A 22671-nucleotide genomic window follows, 5' to 3' on the forward strand; every position below is an offset into this window, starting at 1 on the left:
GAAGCGCCTGACTGGACTACAAATCCCGGAAAGCTTCACGTGTAACGGAAGCGTCTAGCTGTTTCCATAGTAACAGAACACAGTCACATGACTTGGAAAAGCTCGGCGATGAGTGATGACGTCGCGAGAGCTGATTGGCCCGCTGGAGTGATGGAGAAAGTCCGCGCGCTTCTTTCCTCACATGATCCCGTGTGTTTATTGGTCATTCTTATCTGCTCTCGTTAACCCTCGCTGCACCAGTCTGATGTGTTAACCCTTCATAAGGCCTGATTTTTCTCCGGAAGGTCGCGGTAAGTAATTCCTGCGTTAGTCGCAGTTCTCTGTGTGCACGGGATCCACACGTGACAGCCTCAGCAGGACCAGATCTCCAGGACTACAACTACCAGCATGTCCTCCACGTGATTCTCCCTCATGTGTCTTTTCTCCTGACAGTCGCCCGCGGTGTGATGAAGCTGATGATCGGTGCTGTGACGGGCAGCGCTCGCCTCGGGGTCATCAGCAGCCTGGGCCGGACCGGAGAGAAGACGCTGGAAGTCCCGGGCTGCCTGCTGTACACACGGACGGCGTCTGCCCCGCACCTCACCCACGACACCCTGCGGAGCATCGCCGGCGTCCCACCCGTGACCCACGTCACCCTGAGCACCCTGTAAGAGAAGGCAGAGGAGCAGCACAGAGGATGTCAGGAGAGGGCAGCGGGGCCCCAGCAGCACAGAGGATGTCAGGAGAGGGCAGCGGGGCCACAGCAGTACAGAGGATGTCAGGAGAGGGCAGCGGGGCCACAGCAGTACAGAGGATGTCAGGAGAGGGCAGCGGGGCCCCAGCAGCACAGAGGATGTCAGGAGAGGGCAGCGGGGCCCCAGCAGCACAGAGGATGTCAGGAGAGGGCAGCGGGGCCCCAGCAGCACAGAGGATGTCAGGAGAGGGCAGCGGGGCCCCAGCAGCACAGAGGATGTCAGGAGAGGGCAGCGGGGCCCCAGCAGCACAGAGGATGTCAGGAGAGGGCAGCGGGGCCCCAGCAGCACAGAGGATGTCAGGAGAGGGCAGCGGGGCCCCAGCAGCACAGAGGATGTCAGGAGAGGGCAGCGGGGCCCCAGCAGCACAGAGGATGTCAGGAGAGGGCAGCGGGGCCCCAGCAGCACAGAGGATGTCAGGAGAGGGCAGCGGGGCCCCAGCAGCACAGAGGATGTCAGGAGAGGGCAGCGGGGCCCCAGCAGCACAGAGGATGTCAGGAGAGGGCAGCGGGGCCCCAGCAGCACAGAGGATGTCAGGAGAGGGCAGCGGGGCCCCAGCAGCACAGAGGATGTCAGGAGAGGGCAGCGGGGTCCCAGCAGCACAGAGGATGTCAGGAGAGGGCAGCGGGGCCCCAGCAGCACAGAGGATGTCAGGAGAGGGCAGCGGGGCCCCAGCAGCACAGAGGATGTCAGGAGAGGGCATCGGGGCCCCAGCAGCACAGAGGATGTCAGGAGAGGGCAGCGGGGCCCCAGCAGCACAGAGGATGTCAGGAGAGGGCAGCGGGGCCCCAGCAGCACAGAGGATGTCAGGAGAGGGCAGCGGGGCCCCAGCAGCACAGAGGATGTCAGGAGAGGGCAGCGGGGTCCCAGCAGCGCAGAGGATGTCAGGAGAGGGCAGCGGGGCCCCAGCAGCGCAGAGGATGTCAGGAGAGGGCAGCGGGGCTCCCAGCAGCACAGAGGATGTCAGGAGAGGGCAGTGGGGCCCCAGCAGCACAGAGGATGTCAGGAGAGGGCAGCGGGGCCACAGCAGTACAGAGGATGTCAGGAGAGGGCAGCGGGGCCACAGCAGTACAGAGGATGTCAGGAGAGGGCAGCGGGGTCCCAGCAGCGCAGAGGATGTCAGGAGAGGGCAGCGGGGCCCCAGCAGCGCAGAGGATGTCAGGAGAGGGCAGCGGGGCTCCCAGCAGCACAGAGGATGTCAGGAGAGGGCAGCGGGGCTCCAGCAGCACAGAGGATGTCAGGAGAGGGCAGCGGGGCTCCCAGCAGCACAGAGGATGTCAGGAGAGGGCAGCGGGGCTCCCAGCAGCACAGAGGATGTCAGGAGAGGGCAGCGGGGCTCCAGCAGCACAGAGGATGTCAGGAGAGGGCATCGGGGCCCCAGCAGCACAGAGGATGTCAGGAGAGGGCAGCGGGGCCCCAGCAGCACAGAGGATGTCAGGAGAGGGCAGCGGGGTCCCAGCAGCACAGAGGATGTCAGGAGAGGGCAGCGGGGCTCCCAGCAGCACAGAGGATGTCAGGAGAGGGCAGCGGGGCTCCCAGCAGCACAGAGGATGTCAGGAGAGGGCAGCGGGGCTCCAGCAGCACAGAGGATGTCAGGAGAGGGCAGCGGGGCTCCCAGCAGCACAGAGGATGTCAGGAGACCCTGTTCCGCAGGGTCTGTTCCGCAGGACTGGCGCATAGCAAATGTTGTGCCAATATTCAAAAAGGGCTCTAAAAGTGAACCTGGAAATTATAGGCCAGTAAGTCTAACCTCTATTGTTGGTAAAATATTTGAAGGGTTTCTGAGGGATGTTATTCTGGATTATCTCAATGAGAATAACTGTTTAACTCCATATCAGCATGGGTTTATGAGAAATCGCTCCTGTCAAACCAATCTAATCAGTTTTTATGAAGAGGTAAGCTATAGACTGGACCACGGTGAGTCATTGGACGTGGTATATCTCGATTTTTCCAAAGCGTTTGATACCGTGCCGCACAAGAGGTTGGTACACAAAATGAGAATGCTTGGTCTGGGGGAAAATGTGTGTAAATGGGTTAGTAACTGGCTTAGTGATAGAAAGCAGAGGGTGGTTATAAATGGTATAGTCTCTAACTGGGTCGCTGTGACCAGTGGGGTACCGCAGGGGTCGGTATTGGGACCTGTTCTCTTCAACATATTCATTAATGATCTGGTAGAAGGTTTACACAGTAAAATATCGATATTTGCAGATGATACAAAACTATGTAAAGCAGTTAATACAAGAGAAGATAGTATTCTGCTACAGATGGATCTGGATAAGTTGGAAACTTGGGCTGAAAGGTGGCAGATGAGGTTTAACAATGATAAATGTAAGGTTATACACATGGGAAGAGGGAATCAATATCACCATTACACACTGAACGGGAAACCACTGGGTAAATCTGACAGGGAGAAGGACTTGGGGATCCTAGTTAATGATAAACTTACCTGGAGCAGCCAGTGCCAGGCAGCAGCTGCCAAGGCAAACAGGATCATGGGGTGCATTAAAAGAGGTCTGGATACACATGATGAGAGCATTATACTGCCTCTGTACAAATCCCTAGTTAGACCGCACATGGAGTACTGTGTCCAGTTTTGGGCACCGGTGCTCAGGAAGGATATAATGGAACTAGAGAGAGTACAAAGGAGGGCAACAAAATTAATAAAGGGGATGGGAGAACTACAATACCCAGATAGATTAGCGAAATTAGGATTATTTAGTCTAGAAAAAAGACGACTGAGGGGCGATCTAATAACCATGTATAAGTATATAAGGGGACAATACAAATATCTCGCTGAGGATCTGTTTATACCAAGGAAGGTGACGGGCACAAGGGGGCATTCTTTGCGTCTGGAGGAGAGAAGGTTTTTCCACCAACATAGAAGAGGATTCTTTACTGTTAGGGCAGTGAGAATCTGGAATTGCTTGCCTGAGGAGGTGGTGATGGCGAACTCAGTCGAGGGGTTCAAGAGAGGCCTGGATGTCTTCCTGGAGCAGAACAATATTGTATCATACAATTATTAGGTTCTGTAGAAGGACGTAGATCTGGGTATTTATTATAATGGAATATAGGCTGAACTGGATGGACAAATGTCTTTTTTCGGCCTTACTAACTATGTTACTATGTTACTATGTTAGGAGAGGGCAGCGGGGCCCCAGCAGCACAGAGGATGTCAGGAGAGGGCAGCGGGGCCCCAGCAGCACAGAGGATGTCAGGAGAGGGCAGCGGGGTCCCAGCAGCACAGAGGATGTCAGGAGAGGACAGCGGGGCCCCAGCAGCACAGAGGATGTCAGGAGAGGGCAGCGGGGTCCCAGCAGCACAGAGGATGTCAGGAGAGGGCAGCGGGGTTCAGCAGCACAGAGGATGTCAGGAGAGGGCAGCGGGGCCCCCAGCAGCGCAGAGGATGTCAGGAGAGGACAGCGGGGCCCCAGCAGCACAGAGGATGTCAGGAGAGGGCAGCGGGGTTCAGCAGCACAGAGGATGTCAGGAGAGGGCAGCGAGGCACCAGCAGCACAGAGGATGTCAGGAGAGGGCAGCGGGGCCCCCAGCAGCGCAGAGGATGTCAGGAGAGGGCAGCGAGGCACCAGCAGCACAGAGGATGTCAGGAGAGGGCAGCGGGGTCCCAGCAGCACAGAGGATGTCAGGAGAGGGCAGCGGGGCCCCAGCAGCACAGAGGATGTCAGGAGAGGGCAGCGGGGCCCCAGCAGCACAGAGGATGTCAGGAGAGGGCAGCGGGGCTCCCAGCAGCACAGAGGATGTCAGGAGAGGGCAGCGGGGCCCCAGCAGCACAGAGGATGTCAGGAGAGGGCATCGGGGCCCCAGCAGCACAGAGGATGTCAGGAGAGGGCAGCGGGGCTCCCAGCAGCACAGAGGATGTCAGGAGAGGGCAGTGGGGTCCCAGCACAGAGGATGTCAGGAGAGGGCAACGGGGCCCCAGCAGCACAGAGGATGTCAGGAGAGGGCAGCGGGGTTCAGCAGCACAGAGGATGTCAGGAGAGGGCAGCGGGGTCCCAGCAGCACAGAGGATGTCAGGAGAGGGCAGTGGGGTCCCAGCACAGAGGATGTCAGGAGAAGGCAGCGGGGCTCCCAGCAGCACAGAGGATGTCAGGAGAGGGCAGCGGGGTCCCCAGCAGCACAGAGGATGTCAGGAGAGGGCAGCGGGGCCCCAGGAGCACAGAGGATGTCAGGAGAGGGCAGCGGGGCCCCCAGCAGCACAGAGGATGTCAGGAGAGGGCAGCGGGGCTCCCAGCAGCACAGAGGATGTCAGGAGAGGGCAGTGGGGTCCCAGCACAGAGGATGTCAGGAGAAGGCAGCGGGGCTCCCAGCAGCACAGAGGATGTCAGGAGAGGGCAGCGGGGTCCCCAGCAGCACAGAGGATGTCAGGAGAGGGCAGCGGGGCCCCAGGAGCACAGAGGATGTCAGGAGAGGGCAGCGGGGTCCCCAGCAGCACAGAGGATGTCAGGAGAGGGCAGCGGGGCTCCCAGCAGCACAGAGGATGTCAGGAGAGGGCAGTGGGGCTCCAGCAGCACAGAGGATGTCAGGAGAGGGCAGCGGGGCCCCAGCAGCACAGAGGATGTCAGGAGAGGGCAGCGGGGCTCCCAGCAGCACAGAGGATGTCAGGAGAGGGCAGCGGGGCCCCAGCAGCACAGAGGATGTCAGCAGAGGGCAGCGGGGCCCCAGCAGCACAGAGGATGTCAGGAGAGGGCAGCGGGGCTCCCAGCAGCACAGAGGATGTCAGGAGAGGGCAGTGGGGTCCCAGCACAGAGGATGTCAGGAGAGGGCAACGGGGCCCCAGCAGCACAGAGGATGTCAGGAGAGGGCAGCGGGGTTCAGCAGCACAGAGGATGTCAGGAGAGGGCAGCGGGGTCCCAGCAGCACAGAGGATGTCAGGAGAGGGCAGTGGGGTCCCAGCACAGAGGATGTCAGGAGAAGGCAGCGGGGCTCCCAGCAGCACAGAGGATGTCAGGAGAGGGCAGCGGGGTCCCCAGCAGCACAGAGGATGTCAGGAGAGGGCAGCGGGGCCCCAGGAGCACAGAGGATGTCAGGAGAGGGCAGCGGGGCCACAGCAGTACAGAGGATGTCAGGAGAGGGCAGCGGGGTCCCAGCAGCACAGAGGATGTCAGGAGAGGGCAGCGGGGCCCCAGCAGCACAGAGGATGTCAGGAGAGGGCAGCGGGGCCACAGCAGTACAGAGGATGTCAGGAGAGGGCAGCGGGGCTCCCAGCAGCACAGAGGATGTCAGGAGAGGGCAGTGGGGCCCCAGCAGCACAGAGGATGTCAGGAGAGGGCAGCGGGGCCCCAGCAGCACAGAGGATGTCAGGAGAGGGCAGCGGGGCCACAGCAGTACAGAGGATGTCAGGAGAGGGCAGCGGGGCTCCCAGCAGCACAGAGGATGTCAGGAGAGGGCAGTGGGGCCCCAGCAGCACAGAGGATGTCAGGAGAGGGCAGCGGGGCTCCAGCAGCACAGAGGATGTCAGGAGAGGGCAGCGGGGCCACAGCAGTACAGAGGATGTCAGGAGAGGGCAGCGGGGCTCCCAGCAGCACAGAGGATGTCAGGAGAGGGCAGCGGGGCTCCAGCAGCACAGAGGATGTCAGGAGAGGGCAGCGGGGCTCCAGCAGCACAGAGGATGTCAGGAGAGGGCAGTGGGGCCCCAGCAGCACAGAGGATGTCAGGAGAGGGCAGCGGGGCCACAGAACAGAGGATGTCAGGAGAGGACAGCGGGGCCCCAGCAGCACAGAGGATGTCAGGAAAGGGCAGCGGGGCCCCAGCAGCACAGAGGATGTCAGGAGAGGGCAGCGGGGCCCCAGGAGCACAGAGGATGTCAGGAGAGGGCAGCGGGGCCACAGAACAGAGGATGTCAGGAGAGGACAGCGGGGCCCCAGCAGCACAGAGGATGTCAGGAAAGGGCAGCGGGGCCCCAGCAGCACAGAGGATGTCAGGAAAGGGCAGCGGGGTCCCAGCAGCACAGAGGATGTCAGGAGAGGGCAGCGGGGCCCCAGCAGCACAGAGGATGTCAGGAGAGGGCAGCGGGGTCCCAGCAGCACAGAGGATGTCAGGAGAGGGCAGCGGGGTCCCAGGAGCACAGAGGATGTCAGGAGAGGGCAGCGGGGCCCCAGCAGCACAGAGGATGTCAGGAGAGGGCAGCGGGGTCCCAGCAGCACAGAGGATGTCAGGAGAGGGCAGCGGGGCCCCAGCAGCACAGAGGATGTCAGGAGAGGGCAGCGGGGCATCAGCAGTACAGAGGATGTCAGGAGAGGGCAGCGGGGTCCCAGCAGCACAGAGGATGTCAGGAGAGGGCAGCGGGGCCCCAGCAGCACAGAGGATGTCAGGAGAGGGCAGCGGGGTTCAGCAGCACAGAGGATGTCAGGAGAGGGCAGCGGGGCCCCAGCAGCACAGAGGATGTCAGGAGAGGGCAGTGGGGTCCCATCACAGAGGATGTCAGGAGAGGGCAGCGGGGCCCCAGCAGCACAGAGGATGTCAGGAGAGGGCAGCGGGGCTCCCAGCAGCACAGAGGATGTCAGGAGAGGGCAGCGGGGCCCCAGCAGCACAGAGGATGTCAGGAGAGGGCAGCGGGGCCCCAGCAGCACAGAGGATGTCAGGAGAGGGCAGCGGGGCCCCAGCAGCACAGAGGATGTCAGGAGAGGGCAGCGGGGCCCCAGCAGCACAGAGGATGTCAGGAGAGGGCATCGGGGCCCCAGCAGCACAGAGGATGTCAGGAGAGGGCAGCGGGGTCCCAGCAGCACAGAGGATGTCAGGAGAGGGCAGCGGGGCCCCAGCAGCACAGAGGGTGTCAGGAGAGGGCAGCGGGGCCCCAGCAGCACAGAGGATGTCAGGAGAGGGCAGCGGGGTCCCAGCAGCACAGAGGATGTCAGGAGAGGGCAGCGGGGCCCCAGCAGCACAGAGGATGTCAGGAGAGGGCAGCGGGGCCCCAGCAGCACAGAGGATGTCAGGAGAGGGCAGCGGGGCCCCAGCAGCACAGAGGATGTCAGGAGAGGGCAGCGGGGTCCCAGCAGCACAGAGGATGTCAGGAGAGGGCAGCGGGGTCCCAGCAGCACAGAGGATGTCAGGAGAGGGCAGCGGGGCCCCAGCAGCACAGAGGATGTCAGGAGAGGACTGATTACATGGCAGTAATGTAAGCGCAGGTCCTCAGGCTGTGACTTTTTTGCAGGGCAGAACATCAGGAAGTCCTGGAGGAATATAAGGAGGGGATCGGGAAGTTTGCAGGTGAGCTCTCCTCTACCTGCAGTAACCGTCTGTCCATAGCTAAAGTCCTAATAAAGTGAGTGATGGGATGAGCTGCCGATTCCAAACCAAACCTGCCTGTAGTTATAAAATCTGATGTTTGTGCCTTTTCCCCTCTTCCCTTTCTTCTCTTCCTCCCTCTTCCCTTTCTTCTCTTCCTCCCTCTTCCCTTTCTTCTCTTCCTCCCTCTTCCCTTTCTTCTCTTCCTCCCTCTTCCCTTTCTTCTCTTCCTCCCTCTTCCCTTTCTTCTCTTCCTCCCTCTTCCCCTTCTTCTCTTCCTCCCTCTTCCCTTTCTTCTCTTCCTCCCTCTTCCCTTTCTTCTCTTCCTCCCTCTTCCCTTTCTTCTCTTCCTCCCTCTTCCCTTTCTTCTCTTCCTCCCCTTCTATCTAATCTATCATATATCATTGTGCTCAAAAGTTTACATACCCCGGCTGAATGATGCATTATGAATTATGAAGAGAAAACACAGTAGTCTGACAATAAATGGCTTCACCCAACCACTAACCATGAGGGGAGGAAAAGTTTTGGTGTTATCGTTGAAAAAAGGCCAAGAAAGCAATAATTCTGCCGGGGTGTGTAAACTTTTGAGCACAACTGTATCTATCGGTTATCTACCTATCTTGTGATGTGCAGACTTTTGTTGTCTTGCAGTGCTGACATTTGGGGTCTCCGGTGTTTTCCGCCCCCCGTGTCTGGTGACATCCTGTGTGGTCAGGGTGATGATATGAAGCAGGATGTGACCCCAATAATGGTTCTCGTCGTTTTGTGTTTCTCTTGTAGGTTTATCAGACACTTTGCTCTATTGCTCAATACACGACCCCGTCGCTCCGGCCGCCCCCGGATTTAACACCAACAAGGTAAGTTCATCCAGAGGTCTAAACTTGTCCTAATTCAACAGTTCTCGCAGCTGAGGTTTTGCTACAGCTGTGTCCAGCCTACACTGTGCGCTGTAAGGCGAATGTGACAGCTTGGAGTCTAGGCTGCGACATAGAAGATTGTGTAGACTGGACACAATTGTACCAAACCCACAGCTGTGAGAAGTAAACTGTATTTTCAGCCTTCAAATGTTAAGAAGAAACTCGCATTCCCTGTCTGCCAGCAGAGATATTGAAAATGTTACAACATTGACCGTTCATCCTGAGCCTCCTGTTTCTTGATCTTCTTGTCTCCCCTCCATAGACTGTGTCAGTCTGGGGTTCTGGGGGGCGATTGGAGCTGACGCCCCAGAAGTTCATCTCCTTGCAGAACGCCCTGGGTGTGGACTGGATCCAGTGCTTGTGTGACGGGGAGGCGATGGCCGACGGCTGCTCCAGAAAGAGGGCGAAGAGGTCCGTGGACCGATCTCTGGCGTTTCTGGATGAATGTCTGAAGCTGATGTCTGAGAGCGAGGTCAGTATAAGGGGAGCAGAGGATCGGGCACAGGGGGCCACGAGGTCAATGACCCCTTCTTAAAGGGATCATCTGTAACCAGCGGCTTCTTGTTCCAGGCTCTGAAGCAGAAGGTTGTGATTGGAGCCATTGAGGGAGGAGACCTCCAGGAGGAGAGACTGAGATCCGCGCGAGAGACGGCCAAGAGACCCGTGAGCGGCTTCCTGCTGGACGGATTCCAGGGGCCCAGTGCGAACCCCGAGGCCAAGCTGAACCTGATCGCCGCGGTCACGGCGGAGTTACCAGAGGACAAGCCGCGGTGAGCAGCCGGCACATCACGGTGCAGCCTGCAGCAAACCCTCCGCTCTTTGTGCTCTGTCTCTGATAACCACGTTCAGTGACAGCAGGCAGAGATCTTGAAAACAAATCTTAATACATTTTTTCATTTTTAAATGCAGAACTCGGAATCCCCTGTCTGGTGTAAAGTCATCTAGGATTATACCTGCAGCGGCCACCAGGGGGAGTTCAGGGCCAGCGCACACAGTCTGCAGTAGGCTCCCAAGCTCCCCCTAGTGGCGGCTGCAGGTGGAATTGTGTTATGTGACTTTCGGGAGTCGGAGCTCCGTATCAGAAATCCGCCTGATCATCTGGAGCAATGTCGCTCCTGGTTTCCTCTCTTTTTTCCTTATAGTGATTAATACTCTCCTACATTAACTCTTCCCTTCACCTTCTCCAGGGTGATCCATGGCATGGGGCGGCCGGATCAGGTTATGGACTGCATTGAGCGCGGCGTGGATCTGTTTGACAGCACTTTCCCGTATGAAGTGACAGAGAGAGGCTGCGCCCTGTGCTTCACCCACCAATACCAGCCGGACCCCGAGACCGCAGGTGAACCGCAGCACCCTGGTAAATGTGCTCGCACTTCATGTCTGTCCATGTTACATGCCAGCGGGGGGATTACTCCATCATACAGGATGATCCACTCGCTGCTTTACCCGGAAAAAATTGCTGTAATTTTTAAAAGAGACGGTCGACCGTACTGAAATTTGGACTGTACATACTTAGAGTGAGAGTGCAGTGAAGCTCAGCGACAAGAAACATCCTCACCCCGAGTGGTCTCGTCGACTTGTCGCTCGCCTTCATTACTAGAGAGACTTGCTGCTCCCCTTCCCGCATGTCGGTGGTCTATGTGCGGTGCTCTCCTTCCTACGTGTCGGTGGTCTATGTGCGGTGCTCTCCTTCCTACGTGTCGGTGGTCTATGTGCGGTGCTCTCCTTCCTACGTGTCGGTGTTCTATGTGCGGTGCTCTCCTTCCTACGTGTCGGTGTTCTATGTGCGGTGCTCTCCTTCCTGCGTGTCGGTGTTCTATGTGCGGTGCTCTCCTTCCTGCGTGTCGGTGTTCTATGTGCGGTGCTCTCCTTCCTACGTGTCGGTGTTCTATGTGCGGTGCTCTCCTTCCTGCGTGTCGGTGTTCTATGTGCGGTGCTCGCCCTCCTGCATGTCGGCGGTCTTTTGTGTAGTGCTCGCCATCCTGCGTGTCGGTGGTCTGTGTACGGTGCTCGCCATCCTGCGTGTCGGTGGTCTTTGTGTAGTGCTCGCCCTCCTGCGTGTCGGTGGTCTTTTGTGTACTGCTTGCCTTTTCCTTAGTGTCGGTGGCCTTTGTGTAGTGCTCGCCTTCATGCGTGGCGGTGGTCTTTGTGTAGTGCTCGCCTTCCTGCGTGGCGGTGGTCTTTGTGTAGTGCTCGCCTCCCTGCGTGGCGGTGGTCTTTGTGTACTGCTCGCCTTCCTGCGTGGCGGTGGTCTTTGTGTAGTGCTCGCCTTCCCACGTGTCGGTGGTCTAGGTCCGGTGCTCGCCTTCCTGCGTGTCGGTGGTCTTTGTGTAGTGCTTGCCTTCCCGCGTGTCGGTGGTCTGTGTACAGTGCTCGCCTTCCCGTGTGTCGGTGGTCTATGTGTAGTGCTCGCCTTCATGCGTGGCGGTGGTCTTTGTGTAGTGCTCGCCTTCCTGCGTGGCGGTGGTCTTTGTGTAGTGCTCGCCTTCCTGCGTGGCGGTGGTCTTTGGGTAGTGCTCGCCTTCCTGCGTGTCGGTGGTCTTTGTGTAGTGCTTGCCTTCCCACGTGGCGGTGTCTAGGTCCGGTGCTCTCCTTCCCGCGTGTCGGTGGTCTAGGTCCGGTGCTCGCCTTCCCGTGTGTCGGTGGTCTATGTGTAGTGCTCGTCTTCCCGCGTGTCTGTGGTCTAGGTCCGGTGCTCGCCTTCCTGCGTGTCAGTGGTCTTTGTGTAGTGCTTGCCTTCCCACGTGGCGGTGGTCTAGGTCCGGTGCTCGCCTTCCTGCGTGTCGGTGGTCTTTGTGTAGTGCTCGCCTTCCCATGTGGCGGTGGTCTAGGTCCGGTGCTCGCCTTCCCGCGTGTCGGTGGTCTAAGTCCGGTGCTCGCCTTCCCGCGTGTCGGTGGTCTAGGTCCGGTGCTCGCCTTCCCGCGTGTCGGTGGTCTCTGTGTAGTGCTCGCCTTCCCGCATGGCGGTGGTCTTTGTGTAGTTCTCGCCTCCCTGCGTGGCGGTGGTCTTTGTGTAGTGCTCGCCTCCCTGCGTGGCGGTGGTCTTTGTGTAGTGCTCGCCTCCCTGCGTGGCGGTGGTCTTTGTGTAGTGCTCGCCTCCCTGCGTGGCGGTGGTCTTTGTGTAGTGCTCGCCTCCCTGCGTGGCGGTGGTCTTTGTGTAGTGCTCGCCTCCCTGCGTGGCGGTGGTCTTTGTGTAGTGCTCGCCTCCCTGCGTGGCGGTGGTCTTTGTGTAGTGCTCGCCTCCCTGCGTGGCGGTGGTCTTTGTGTAGTGCTCGCCTCCCTGCGTGGCGGTGGTCTTTGTGTAGTGTTCGCCTTCCTTCGTGGCGGTGGTCTTTGACGACTGACGGACTGTGGCCACCAACATCGCCTGACTTAACAGCGCCATGTTTTTTTCTTCGCGGCCCTTTGCAGTGTCGGGTGCATAGTAACAAGCTGCGATCATTACTGGGGCTCTGAGAGAACATACGGCGAGACATTCAGGCTACGACCCCAGACATCCTGCATAGGGAGCTGCCGTGCCGGAGTGATTGGACATTTACAACACCGGCTTTATAACGTTTCTCATGGACCAAGTTATCTACAGTCCGAATTTCAGTGCAATAAATCGTCCCTTTTAGACGTTACATCGATGTTTTGGGGTAAAGTAGCGAGTGAATCCCCTGGAGTATTTATGCAGTTTACAAAAGTATCATCTCCCCTAAAGAAAGATCTGTATTAATAGTCTCCAAATGATCAGAAAACCAAATCACATGGTACTGAGCGTAAAGAAGAGGGGGAGAAGGCTCCGCGGCCCCCAGTGATCCCACAGTGTGGTGTCTGCCCGACTGCGGGGGCCGCACCATAAATGTCTCTCCCTAATAAGAACACTACTAATACGTGAAGACTCGTCACCGAGGATATAGATCAATATAGTAATAATCCCCAAGGAAACAAAGTAAAAGATCGTGTAATAAAACAAAAAACGCCAGTCCACGCGTTTCTCCTCCATGGGGGGTTTCATCAGGAGGCCGAGGACCCAATAGGTGCCCTGGATAACGCCTTCCAAGCTGACGTCAGAGCGGTACTGTGCACAGTGGCCCAAAATGCCCCAAAGTCGCACGCTCCTCACATGTCCGATTCCTGATCACATTGTTCTCCTTGAGATGATCCGCCGGCAGACATTCTGGCAGAGGCTTTCTCATAGAGGACACGGGAGCACTCGGCCGGGTGGGTGACAGGCAAGATGGCTGCCGGCTGAACGATCGGCCAAAGTCTGGAGGTGGACAAAGTGGAGTCTGTACTTGGAGGCACCAGGATGGCCGTCCTCCACATGACACCAGATGGGGGGTCACCAAAGTGTTTTCTAATGCACCTGCTGAGCTTACACCTCTGCCAGCACAGCGGACCCCTGAGAGGACCGTCCCCCAATAGACGCATAGTCGCCTCCAGGTGCCGCCACCCTTACAGGTCTCGCCACGTTCCAACACCGTGCTGATTTCTGGTGAACGAAACCATTTTTGGAGGAACTATGTCCCTCAAATCTGGACCCTCCAGGAGACTCCTCCAGTGTTTCCTTCCAATATCGTGTACATGACTCCCCGGAGATCCTTATCGGCCCCCGACCTCCCGGCCGTTGTGTGTCCGTCAGGGTTGTCTGTGATGTAGGATCTGTCTGTAAGAATCATCCACAGTAATATAACGGCCCGGCCTCTACTCCGCCAATACACTAATATAACGGCCCGGCCTCTACTCCGCCAGTACACTAATATAACGGCCCAGCCTCTACTCCACCATTACACTAATATAACGGCCCGGCCTCTACTCCACCATTACACTAATATAACGGCCCGGCCTCTACTCCGCCAGTACACTAATATAACGGCCCAGCCTCTACTCCACCATTACACTAATATAACGGCCCGGCCTCTACTCCGCCATTACACTAATATAACGGCCCGGCCTCTACTCCGCCAGTACACTAATATAACGGCCCAGCCTCTACTCCACCATTACACTAATATAACGGCCCGGCCTCTACTCCACCATAACACTAATAACAGCCCGGCCTCTACTCCACCATAACACTAATAACGGCCCGGCCTCTACTCCGCCATTACACTAATATAACGGCCCGGCCTCTACTCCGCCATTACACTAATATAACGGCCCAGCCTCTACTCCACCATTACACTAATATAACGGCCCGGCCTCTACTCCACCATTACACTAATATAACGGCCCGGCCTCTACTCCACCAGTACATTAATATAACGGCCCGGCCTCTACTCCACCATAACACTAATAACGGCCCGGCCTCTACTCCGCCATTACACTAATATAACGGCCCGGCCTCTACTCCACCAGTACATTAATATAACAGCCCGGCCTCTACTCCACCATAACACTAATAACAGCCCGGCCTCTACTCCGCCATTACACTAATATCACGGCCCGGCCTCTACTCCGCCATTACACTAATATATCGGCCCGGCCTCTACTCCGCCATTACACTAATATATCGGCCCGGCCTCTACTCCGCCATTACACTAATATAACGGCCCGGCCTCTACTCCGCCATTACACTAATATAACGGCCCGGCCTCTACTCCGCCATTACACTAATATATCGGCCCGGCCTCTACTCCGCCATTACACTAATATAACGGCCCGGCCTCTACTCCACCAGTACAGTAATATAACGGCCCGGCCTCTACTCCACCAGTACAGTAATATAACGGCTCGGCCTCTACTCCGCCATTACACTAATATATCGGCCCGGCCTCTACTCCGCCATTACACTAATATAACGGCCCGGCCTCTACTCCACCAGTACAGTAATATAACGGCCCGGCCTCTACTCCACCAGTACATTAATATAACGGCCCGGCCTCTACTCCACCATAACACTAATAACGGCCCGGCCTCTACTCCGCCATTACACTAATATAACGGCCCGGCCTCTACTCCACCAGTACATTAATATAACGGCCCGGCCTCTACTCCACCATAACACTAATAACAGCCCGGCCTCTACTCCGCCATTACACTAATATCACGGCCCGGCCTCTACTCCGCCATTACACTAATATATCGGCCCGGCCTCTACTCCGCCATTACACTAATATATCGGCCCGGCCTCTACTCCGCCATTACACTAATATAACGGCCCGGCCTCTACTCCGCCATTACACTAATATAACGGCCCGGCCTCTACTCCGCCATTACACTAATATATCGGCCCGGCCTCTACTCCGCCATTACACTAATATAACGGCCCGGCCTCTACTCCACCAGTACAGTAATATAACGGCCCGGCCTCTACTCCACCAGTACAGTAATATAACGGCTCGGCCTCTACTCCGCCATTACACTAATATAACGGCCCGGCCTCTACTCCGCCAGTACACTAATATAACGGCCCAGCCTCTACTCCACCATTACACTAATATAACGGCCCGGCCTCTACTCCGCCATTACACTAATATAACGGCCCGGCCTCTACTCCGCCATTACACTAATATAACGGCCCGGCCTCTACTCCACCAGTACATTAATATAACGGCCCGGCCTCTACTCCACCATAACACTAATAACAGCCCGGCCTCTACTCCGCCATTACACTAATATCACGGCCCGGCCTCTACTCCGCCATTACACTAATATATCGGCCCGGCCTCTACTCCGCCATTACACTAATATATCGGCCCGGCCTCTACTCCGCCATTACACTAATATAACGGCCCGGCCTCTACTCCGCCATTACACTAATATAACGGCCCGGCCTCTACTCCGCCATTACACTAATATATCGGCCCGGCCTCTACTCCGCCATTACACTAATATAACGGCCCGGCCTCTACTCCACCAGTACAGTAATATAACGGCCCGGCCTCTACTCCACCAGTACAGTAATATAACGGCTCGGCCTCTACTCCGCCATTACACTAATATATCGGCCCGGCCTCTACTCCGCCATTACACTAATATAACGGCCCGGCCTCTACTCCACCAGTACAGTAATATAACGGCCCGGCCTCTACTCCACCAGTACATTAATATAACGGCCCGGCCTCTACTCCACCATAACACTAATAACGGCCCGGCCTCTACTCCACCATAACACTAATAACGGCCCGGCCTCTACTCCGCCATTACACTAATATAACGGCCCGGCCTCTACTCCGCCATTACACTAATATAACGGCCCGGCCTCTACTCCACCAGTACATTAATATAACGGCCCGGCCTCTACTCCACCATAACACTAATAACAGCCCGGCCTCTACTCCGCCATTACACTAATATCACGGCCCGGCCTCTACTCCGCCATTACACTAATATATCGGCCCGGCCTCTACTCCGCCATTACACTAATATATCGGCCCGGCCTCTACTCCGCCATTACACTAATATAACGGCCCGGCCTCTACTCCGCCATTACACTAATATAACGGCCCGGCCTCTACTCCGCCATTACACTAATATATCGGCCCGGCCTCTACTCCGCCATTACACTAATATAACGGCCCGGCCTCTACTCCACCAGTACAGTAATATAACGGCCCGGCCTCTACTCCACCAGTACAGTAATATAACGGCTCGGCCTCTACTCCGCCATTACACTAATATAACGGCCCGGCCTCCACCACAGTAGTATAACAGCGCCTCATTATATGATAATGGCGCGGTGTTTCTCTGAAGCTCTTGACATTTGCAGTATTTTCTCTGTGACCGCGATTTTCTTTCTTCCAGTCTTAGAACAGGAGGAGCCGAGTAATGGGGAGAAGAACGAGGAGAAATCTGAGGATCCAGAGACCGACGGCTCTGACGTCACCTCCTTCGAGATCTGCCTGAAGGAGAAACGGTGCGTGGCTCCTCGCTCACATGACACCACCGCGCCGCACACGTGACACGCCGACGTCTAATCACCGTACAATGACAGTGACGGTCTGCACCTGACCTACACTTCACACCTGACCGTTCATATTCGGTGACAGCAAGCGGTGATAATAGAGACCTTCAGACCTTGGATGAAATAAATCTAAACGTTTCCTCGTCTCGCAGGTTTCGTGAAGACTTTGGGCCTCTCCTAGAGGGCTGCACGTGTTACTGCTGCCGCCACCACAGCCGCGCCTACGTCCACCACCTCCTGACCGCCAAGGAGCTACTGGCCGGGATCCTCCTCATGATGCACAACTTCCAGCAATACTTCAGCTTCTTCCGATCGGTGCGTCAAGCGATGAGTGACGGGAAGTTCTCCGACCTGAAGCAGATGATCCGGAGACAATCGTCCTGAGATCCGGGCCCGGGTTATGACGCTGCTGTACCAATATAATAAAAGGGACACAAACCGGGGATTTTATAACTGCTGCTCCCCGGGCGTGAATAATTCTGCATTGGTCGGGTCTGTAGAGGAGGACTCTCTGCTGCCAGGGGTGTAGATCTCCCCGTTCTATGTACTGCAGCAATCCTGTCATTGAGGGACCATACACACATCTGCTGGTGACGGTTTGGGTATTAGGCGCCTCTTCATGGGGATTTCCGTTACTCCTTACAAACGTGTCTCTGCTGCATCAGGGACGTTCCTCCTCATCAGATCTGTTGCTTTGGCTCCTCTACACCTGATCATCGCCTTCTTACCCAGCAGATGCCACACCTGACGCGTTCATCCTTATACGTCTGACAAGCCCAGCTCTGCTACATCAGCGCTTCCCGCTCACCTTCTCGTGTGAATGGGATGAGACCGACGATGATGAACCGCGTCCAACAAACAGACGAAACAGCAAAAAGGATCCAAAACCCAGTTGTGTCCGGAGCTTCTATGTAGTTCTAAAGATATTCATTGAAAGTCAGAAATGTTTCAAACATCCATCGGCATCTCGGCCTCATTGGATTCTGGGAGCAGCGAGGGATCGAGGAGACCATGGGCCCTGAGCAGAAGTTTTCCCTCTGCCTTTTCACACCCTTGTCCTGCCCCCATGTCTGTGCAGGTTCGAGGGGTTTTCATTAATTTATCTGAATATCAAAATAAACTTTTTTGAGAAAATTGGCCTCACGACTTTTAATTTGATCCTCCGAGATTTCACCACACTTCTCCATTGATCGGATGCTCTCCGAATAGAAGGAGACTTCTCGCTGCCGTAAGATCCCTGTTACTGCCTCTTTGACTGACTTGTCTTCAGGTTGTAAAATAAAGTGATTTCTGGCAGCTGGGTCTGGACTGTCGGGTGGGTGGGAAGCTCCATGGAGCAGCATTCCCTGATAGCAGCTTGTGATTTGCAAGATTTGTGGGCTGGCGCATTGTTGCGAAACATCGGCCGACAACTTTCCCTAGCGTTGCTCTGTGCCTCACGCCCTCATTGTTGAAGCAGAGGTGTCTCCAGTAATTGTCTTCTGTGACATGACTTCTAGCCATAAAACGCCTTGTGTATCCAAAAGTCACCAAGCTACGACTTACCTACTGTGGACTCATCATACGAAGAGGCCAATCACTGGAGAAGGACATCAAGTTCAAAAGAACAGAAGGAACAAGGTGAAGAGGATGACCAGCAATCTAATGGCTTGATACTGTCAAGATAAGGCTGGAGAAGACCGTGGTGGACCTATCTAGGCTTGGACAAGATCCATCTTCCAACAGAGCGTTCATCCATCAAGTCGCCATGGCTCGAGATCGAGCTGACGGCTGTTAAAGAAGTATCACAAAAAACTGTTGCCACCATCTTTCCAGCTGACTGCTGGACACAAAATGTCTCTGGAGTTGATGATCCCTTGTGCCTCCTTTATTTGGTCTCAGGATCATAGTGAAGCAGCCATGTTTCTGGAATAGATGCCTCCTGGATTTTCTTAAGCAGGTCTAAATTTTCTTGGCTAAATTGCGGGCGACATGTTTTTTGCTCAGTCGTCAACATTCGTGGCACCGAACCAGGAACTGAACATCATCAAAACATCATAAGTGATACTGTTAACTGAGCCAAATGAATTGCCTAATTCATGAGCTTTGACCTGACCATATTCCAAAATCATGGAAGGCTCATTTCCTCGAGAGGTTGCCCTGAACGGGGCTCATCTTCAATTGATTCCTTGACGCATTTAAACTACTTGGGCCCAAAACTTAGACCACAACCCCCTAAACTAATCTAGAATGTGTAACTAAGTGTTAAAACTAATACAGAGCAGACGAGAACTCAATTATTCGAAAGACCCCCAGTCCCAACCCCCTTAAACTAATATAGACCCAAGATCAGACCCTCTAAAGTAATCCAGACACCATAGACACTATAGAACGAGCAGCTTACACTCTCCTCTGAAGAATCTGCTGCTCTGGACCACGGACCTGCACATATATGGGACCACGGGTCATCCTTCAGGTCCTAAACTGATGTGACCGTGGGTCGTCCTGCAGGTCCTAAACCGATAAGTAGCCATGGGTCGTTCTGCAGGTACTAAGCCGATAAGTGACCGCGGGTCGTTCTGCAGGTCCTAAACCGATAAGTAGCCATAGGTCGTTCTTCAGATCCTAAACCGATAAGTGACTATGGGTCGTCCTGCAGATCCTAAACCGATAAGTAGCCACGGGTCGTTCTGCAGGTCCTAAACCGATAAGTAACCATGGGTTGTCCTGCAGGTCCTAAACCGATAAGTAACCATGGGTTGTCCTGCAGGTCCTAAACCGATAAGTAACCATGGGTCGTCCTGCAGGTACTAAACCGATAAGTAACCATGGGTCGTCCTGCAGGTCCTAAACCGATAAGTAGCCATGGGTCGTCCTGCAGGTACTAAACCGATAAGTAACCATGGGTCGTCCTGCAGGTACTAAGCCGATAAGTAGCCATGGGTTGTTCTGCAGGTACTAAACCGATAAGTAACCATGGGTCGTTCTGCAGGTACTAAACCGATAAGTGACTATGGGTCGTCCTGCAGGTAACATAACATAGTAACATAGTTAGTAAGGCCGAAAAAAGACATTTGTCCATCCAGTTCAGCCTATATTCCATCATAATAAATCCCCAGATCTACGTCCTTCTACAGAACCTAATAATTGTATGATACAATATTGTTCTGCTCCAGGAAGACATCCAGGCCTCTCTTGAACCCCTCGACTGAGTTCGCCATCACCACCTCCTCAGGCAAGCAATTCCAGATTCTCACTGCCCTAACAGTAAAGAATCCTCTTCTATGTTGGTGGAAAAACCTTCTCTCCTCCAGACGCAAAGAATGCCCCCTTGTGCCCGTCACCTTCCTTGGTATAAACAGATCCTCAGCGAGATATTTGTATTGTCCCCTTATATACTTATACATGGTTATTAGATCGCCCCTCAGTCGTCTTTTTTCTAGACTAAATAATCCTAATTTCGCTAATCTATCTGGGTATTGTAGTTCTCCCATCCCCTTTATTAATTTTGTTGCCCTCCTTTGTACTCTCTCTAGTTCCATTATATCCTTCCTGAGCACCGGTGCCCAAAACTGGACACAGTACTCCATGTGCGGTCTAACTAGGGATTTGTACAGAGGCAGTATAATGCTCTCATCATGTGTATCCAGACCTCTTTTAATGCACCCCATGATCCTGTTTGCCTTGGCAGCTGCTGCCTGGCACTGGCTGCTCCAGGTAAGTTTATCATTAACTAGGATCCCCAAGTCCTTCTCCCTGTCAGATTTACCCAGTGGTTTCCCATTCAGTGTGTAATGGTGATATTGATTCCCTCTTCCCATGTGTATAACCTTACATTTATCATTGTTAAACCTCATCTGCCACCTTTCAGCCCAAGTTTCCAACTTATCCAGATCCATCTGTAGCAGAATACTATCTTCTCTTGTATTAACTGCTTTACATAGTTTTGTATCATCTGCAAATATCGATATTTTACTGTGTAAACCTTCTACCAGATCATTAATGAATATGTTGAAGAGAACAGGTCCCAATACTGACCCCTGTGGTACCCCACTGGTCACAGCGACCCAGTTAGAGACTATACCATTTATAACCACCCTTTGCTTTCTATCACTAAGCCAGTTACTAACCCATTTACACACATTTTCCCCCAGACCAAGCATTCTCATTTTGTGTACCAACCTCTTGTGCGGCACGGTATCAAACGCTTTGGAAAAATCGAGATATACCACGTCCAATGACTCACCGTGGTCCAGCCTATAGCTTACCTCTTCATAAAAACTGATTAGATTGGTTTGACAGGAGCGATTTCTCATAAACCCATGCTGATATGGAGTTAAACAGTTATTCTCATTGAGATAATCCAGAATAACATCCCTCAGAAACCCTTCAAATATTTTACCAACAATAGAGGTTAGACTTACTGGCCTATAATTTCCAGGTTCACTTTTAGAGCCCTTTTTGAATATTGGCACCACATTTGCTATGCGCCAGTCCTGCGGAACAGATCCTGTCGCTATAGAGTCCCTAAAAATAAGAAATAATGGTTTATCTATTACATTACTTAGTTCTCTTAGTACTCGTGGGTGTATGCCATCCGGACCCGGAGATTTATCTATTTTAATCTTATTTAGCCGGTTTCGCACCTCTTCTTGGGTTAGATTGGTGACCCTTAATATAGGGTTTTCATTGTTTCTTGGGATTTCACCTAGCATTTCATTTTCCACCGTGAATACCGTGAAGAAGAAGGTGTTTAATATGTTAGCTTTTTCCTCGTCATCTACAACCATTCTTTCCTCACTATTTTTTAAGGGGCCTACATTTTCAGTTTTTATTCTTTTACTATTGATATAGTTGAAGAACAGTTTGGGATTAGTTTTACTCTCCTTAGCAATGTGCTTCTCTGTTTCCTTTTTGGCAGCTTTAATTAGTTTTTTAGATAAAGTATTTTTCTCCCTATAGTTTTTTAGAGCTTCAATGGTGCCATCCTGCTTTAATAGTGCAAATGCTTTCTTTTTACTGTTAATTGCCTGTCTTACTTCTTTGTTTAGCCACATTGGGTTTTTCCTATTTCTAGTCCTTTTATTCCCACAAGGTATAAACCGCTTACACTGCCTATTTAGGATGTTCTTAAACATTTCCCATTTATTATCTGTATTCTCATTTCTGAGGATATTGTCCCAGTCTACCAGATTAAGGGCATCTCTAAGCTGTTCAAACTTTGCCTTCCTAAAGTTCAATGTTTTTGTGACTCCCTGACAAGTCCCCCTAGTGAAAGACAGGTGAAACTGCACAATATTGTGGTCGCTATTTCCTAAATGCCCAACCACCTGCAGATTTGTTATTCTGTCAGGTCTATTAGATAGTATTAGGTCTAAAAGTGCTGCTCCTCTGGTTGGATTCTGCACCAATTGTGAAAGATAATTTTTCTTGGTTATTAGCAGAAACCTGTTGCCTTTATGGGTTTCACAGGTTTCTGTTTCCCAGTTAATATCCGGGTAGTTAAAGTCCCCCAAAACCAGGACCTCATTATGGGTTGCAGCTTCATCTATCTGCTTTAGAAGTAGACTTTCCATGCTTTCTGTTATATTTGGGGGTTTGTAACAGACCCCAATGAGAATTTTGTTACCATTTTTCCCTCCATGAATTTCGACCCATATGGACTCGACATCTTCATTCCCTTCGCTAATATCCTCCCTTAAAGTGGACTTTAGACAAGACTTTACATAGAGACAAACCCCTCCTCCTCTCCGATTTTTACGATCCTTTCTAAACAGACTGTAACCCTGTAAGTTAACTGCCCAGTCATAGCTTTCATCTAACCATGTCTCGGTTATTCCCACTATGTCAAAGTTACCTGTAGATATTTCTGCTTCTAGTTCTTCCATCTTGTTTGTCAGGCTTCTGGCGT

At 53.9% G+C, this 22671-nt stretch overlaps 1 protein-coding gene across 3 annotated transcripts; it reads left to right on the forward strand.

The window, feature by feature from the left end:
* Nucleotides 1-132: 132 nt before the first annotated feature.
* QTRT2 (queuine tRNA-ribosyltransferase accessory subunit 2) lies at nucleotides 133-17915 on the forward strand. Of its 3 annotated transcripts, none has more exons than XM_069760549.1 (9): nucleotides 133-290; nucleotides 433-646; nucleotides 7900-7955; nucleotides 8754-8830; nucleotides 9153-9362; nucleotides 9461-9660; nucleotides 10078-10247; nucleotides 16622-16733; nucleotides 16934-17915. In XM_069760549.1, exons 2-9 carry the CDS (start codon nucleotides 447-449, stop codon nucleotides 17163-17165), a joined length of 1257 nt encoding a protein of 418 aa, XP_069616650.1. In that variant the 5' UTR covers nucleotides 133-290; nucleotides 433-446; the 3' UTR covers nucleotides 17166-17915. The 3 variants fall into 3 exon arrangements, with proteins under 3 accessions (XP_069616650.1, XP_069616653.1, XP_069616652.1); XM_069760552.1 differs by having other exon boundaries at nucleotides 10078-10229; XM_069760551.1 differs by having other exon boundaries at nucleotides 145-189.
* Nucleotides 17916-22671: the final 4756 nt, after the last annotated feature.

The sequence above is a fragment of the Ranitomeya imitator genome, chromosome 3 (assembly GCF_032444005.1).
Source record: "Ranitomeya imitator isolate aRanImi1 chromosome 3, aRanImi1.pri, whole genome shotgun sequence".
Taxonomy (NCBI): Eukaryota; Metazoa; Chordata; class Amphibia; order Anura; family Dendrobatidae; genus Ranitomeya; species Ranitomeya imitator.

Excerpts from the sequence above, each read along its gene's own strand:
- QTRT2 (XM_069760549.1), top strand. The coding sequence starts at position 447 with ATGAAGCTGATGATCGGTGCTGTGACGGGCAGCGCTCGCCTCGGGGTC. Across the intron at positions 647-7,899 it reads CACGTCACCCTGAGCACCCT|GGCAGAACATCAGGAAGTCC; the intron begins GTAAGAGAAGGC and ends ACTTTTTTGCAG. Across the intron at positions 7,956-8,753 it reads GGGGATCGGGAAGTTTGCAG|GTTTATCAGACACTTTGCTC; the intron begins GTGAGCTCTCCT and ends TTTCTCTTGTAG.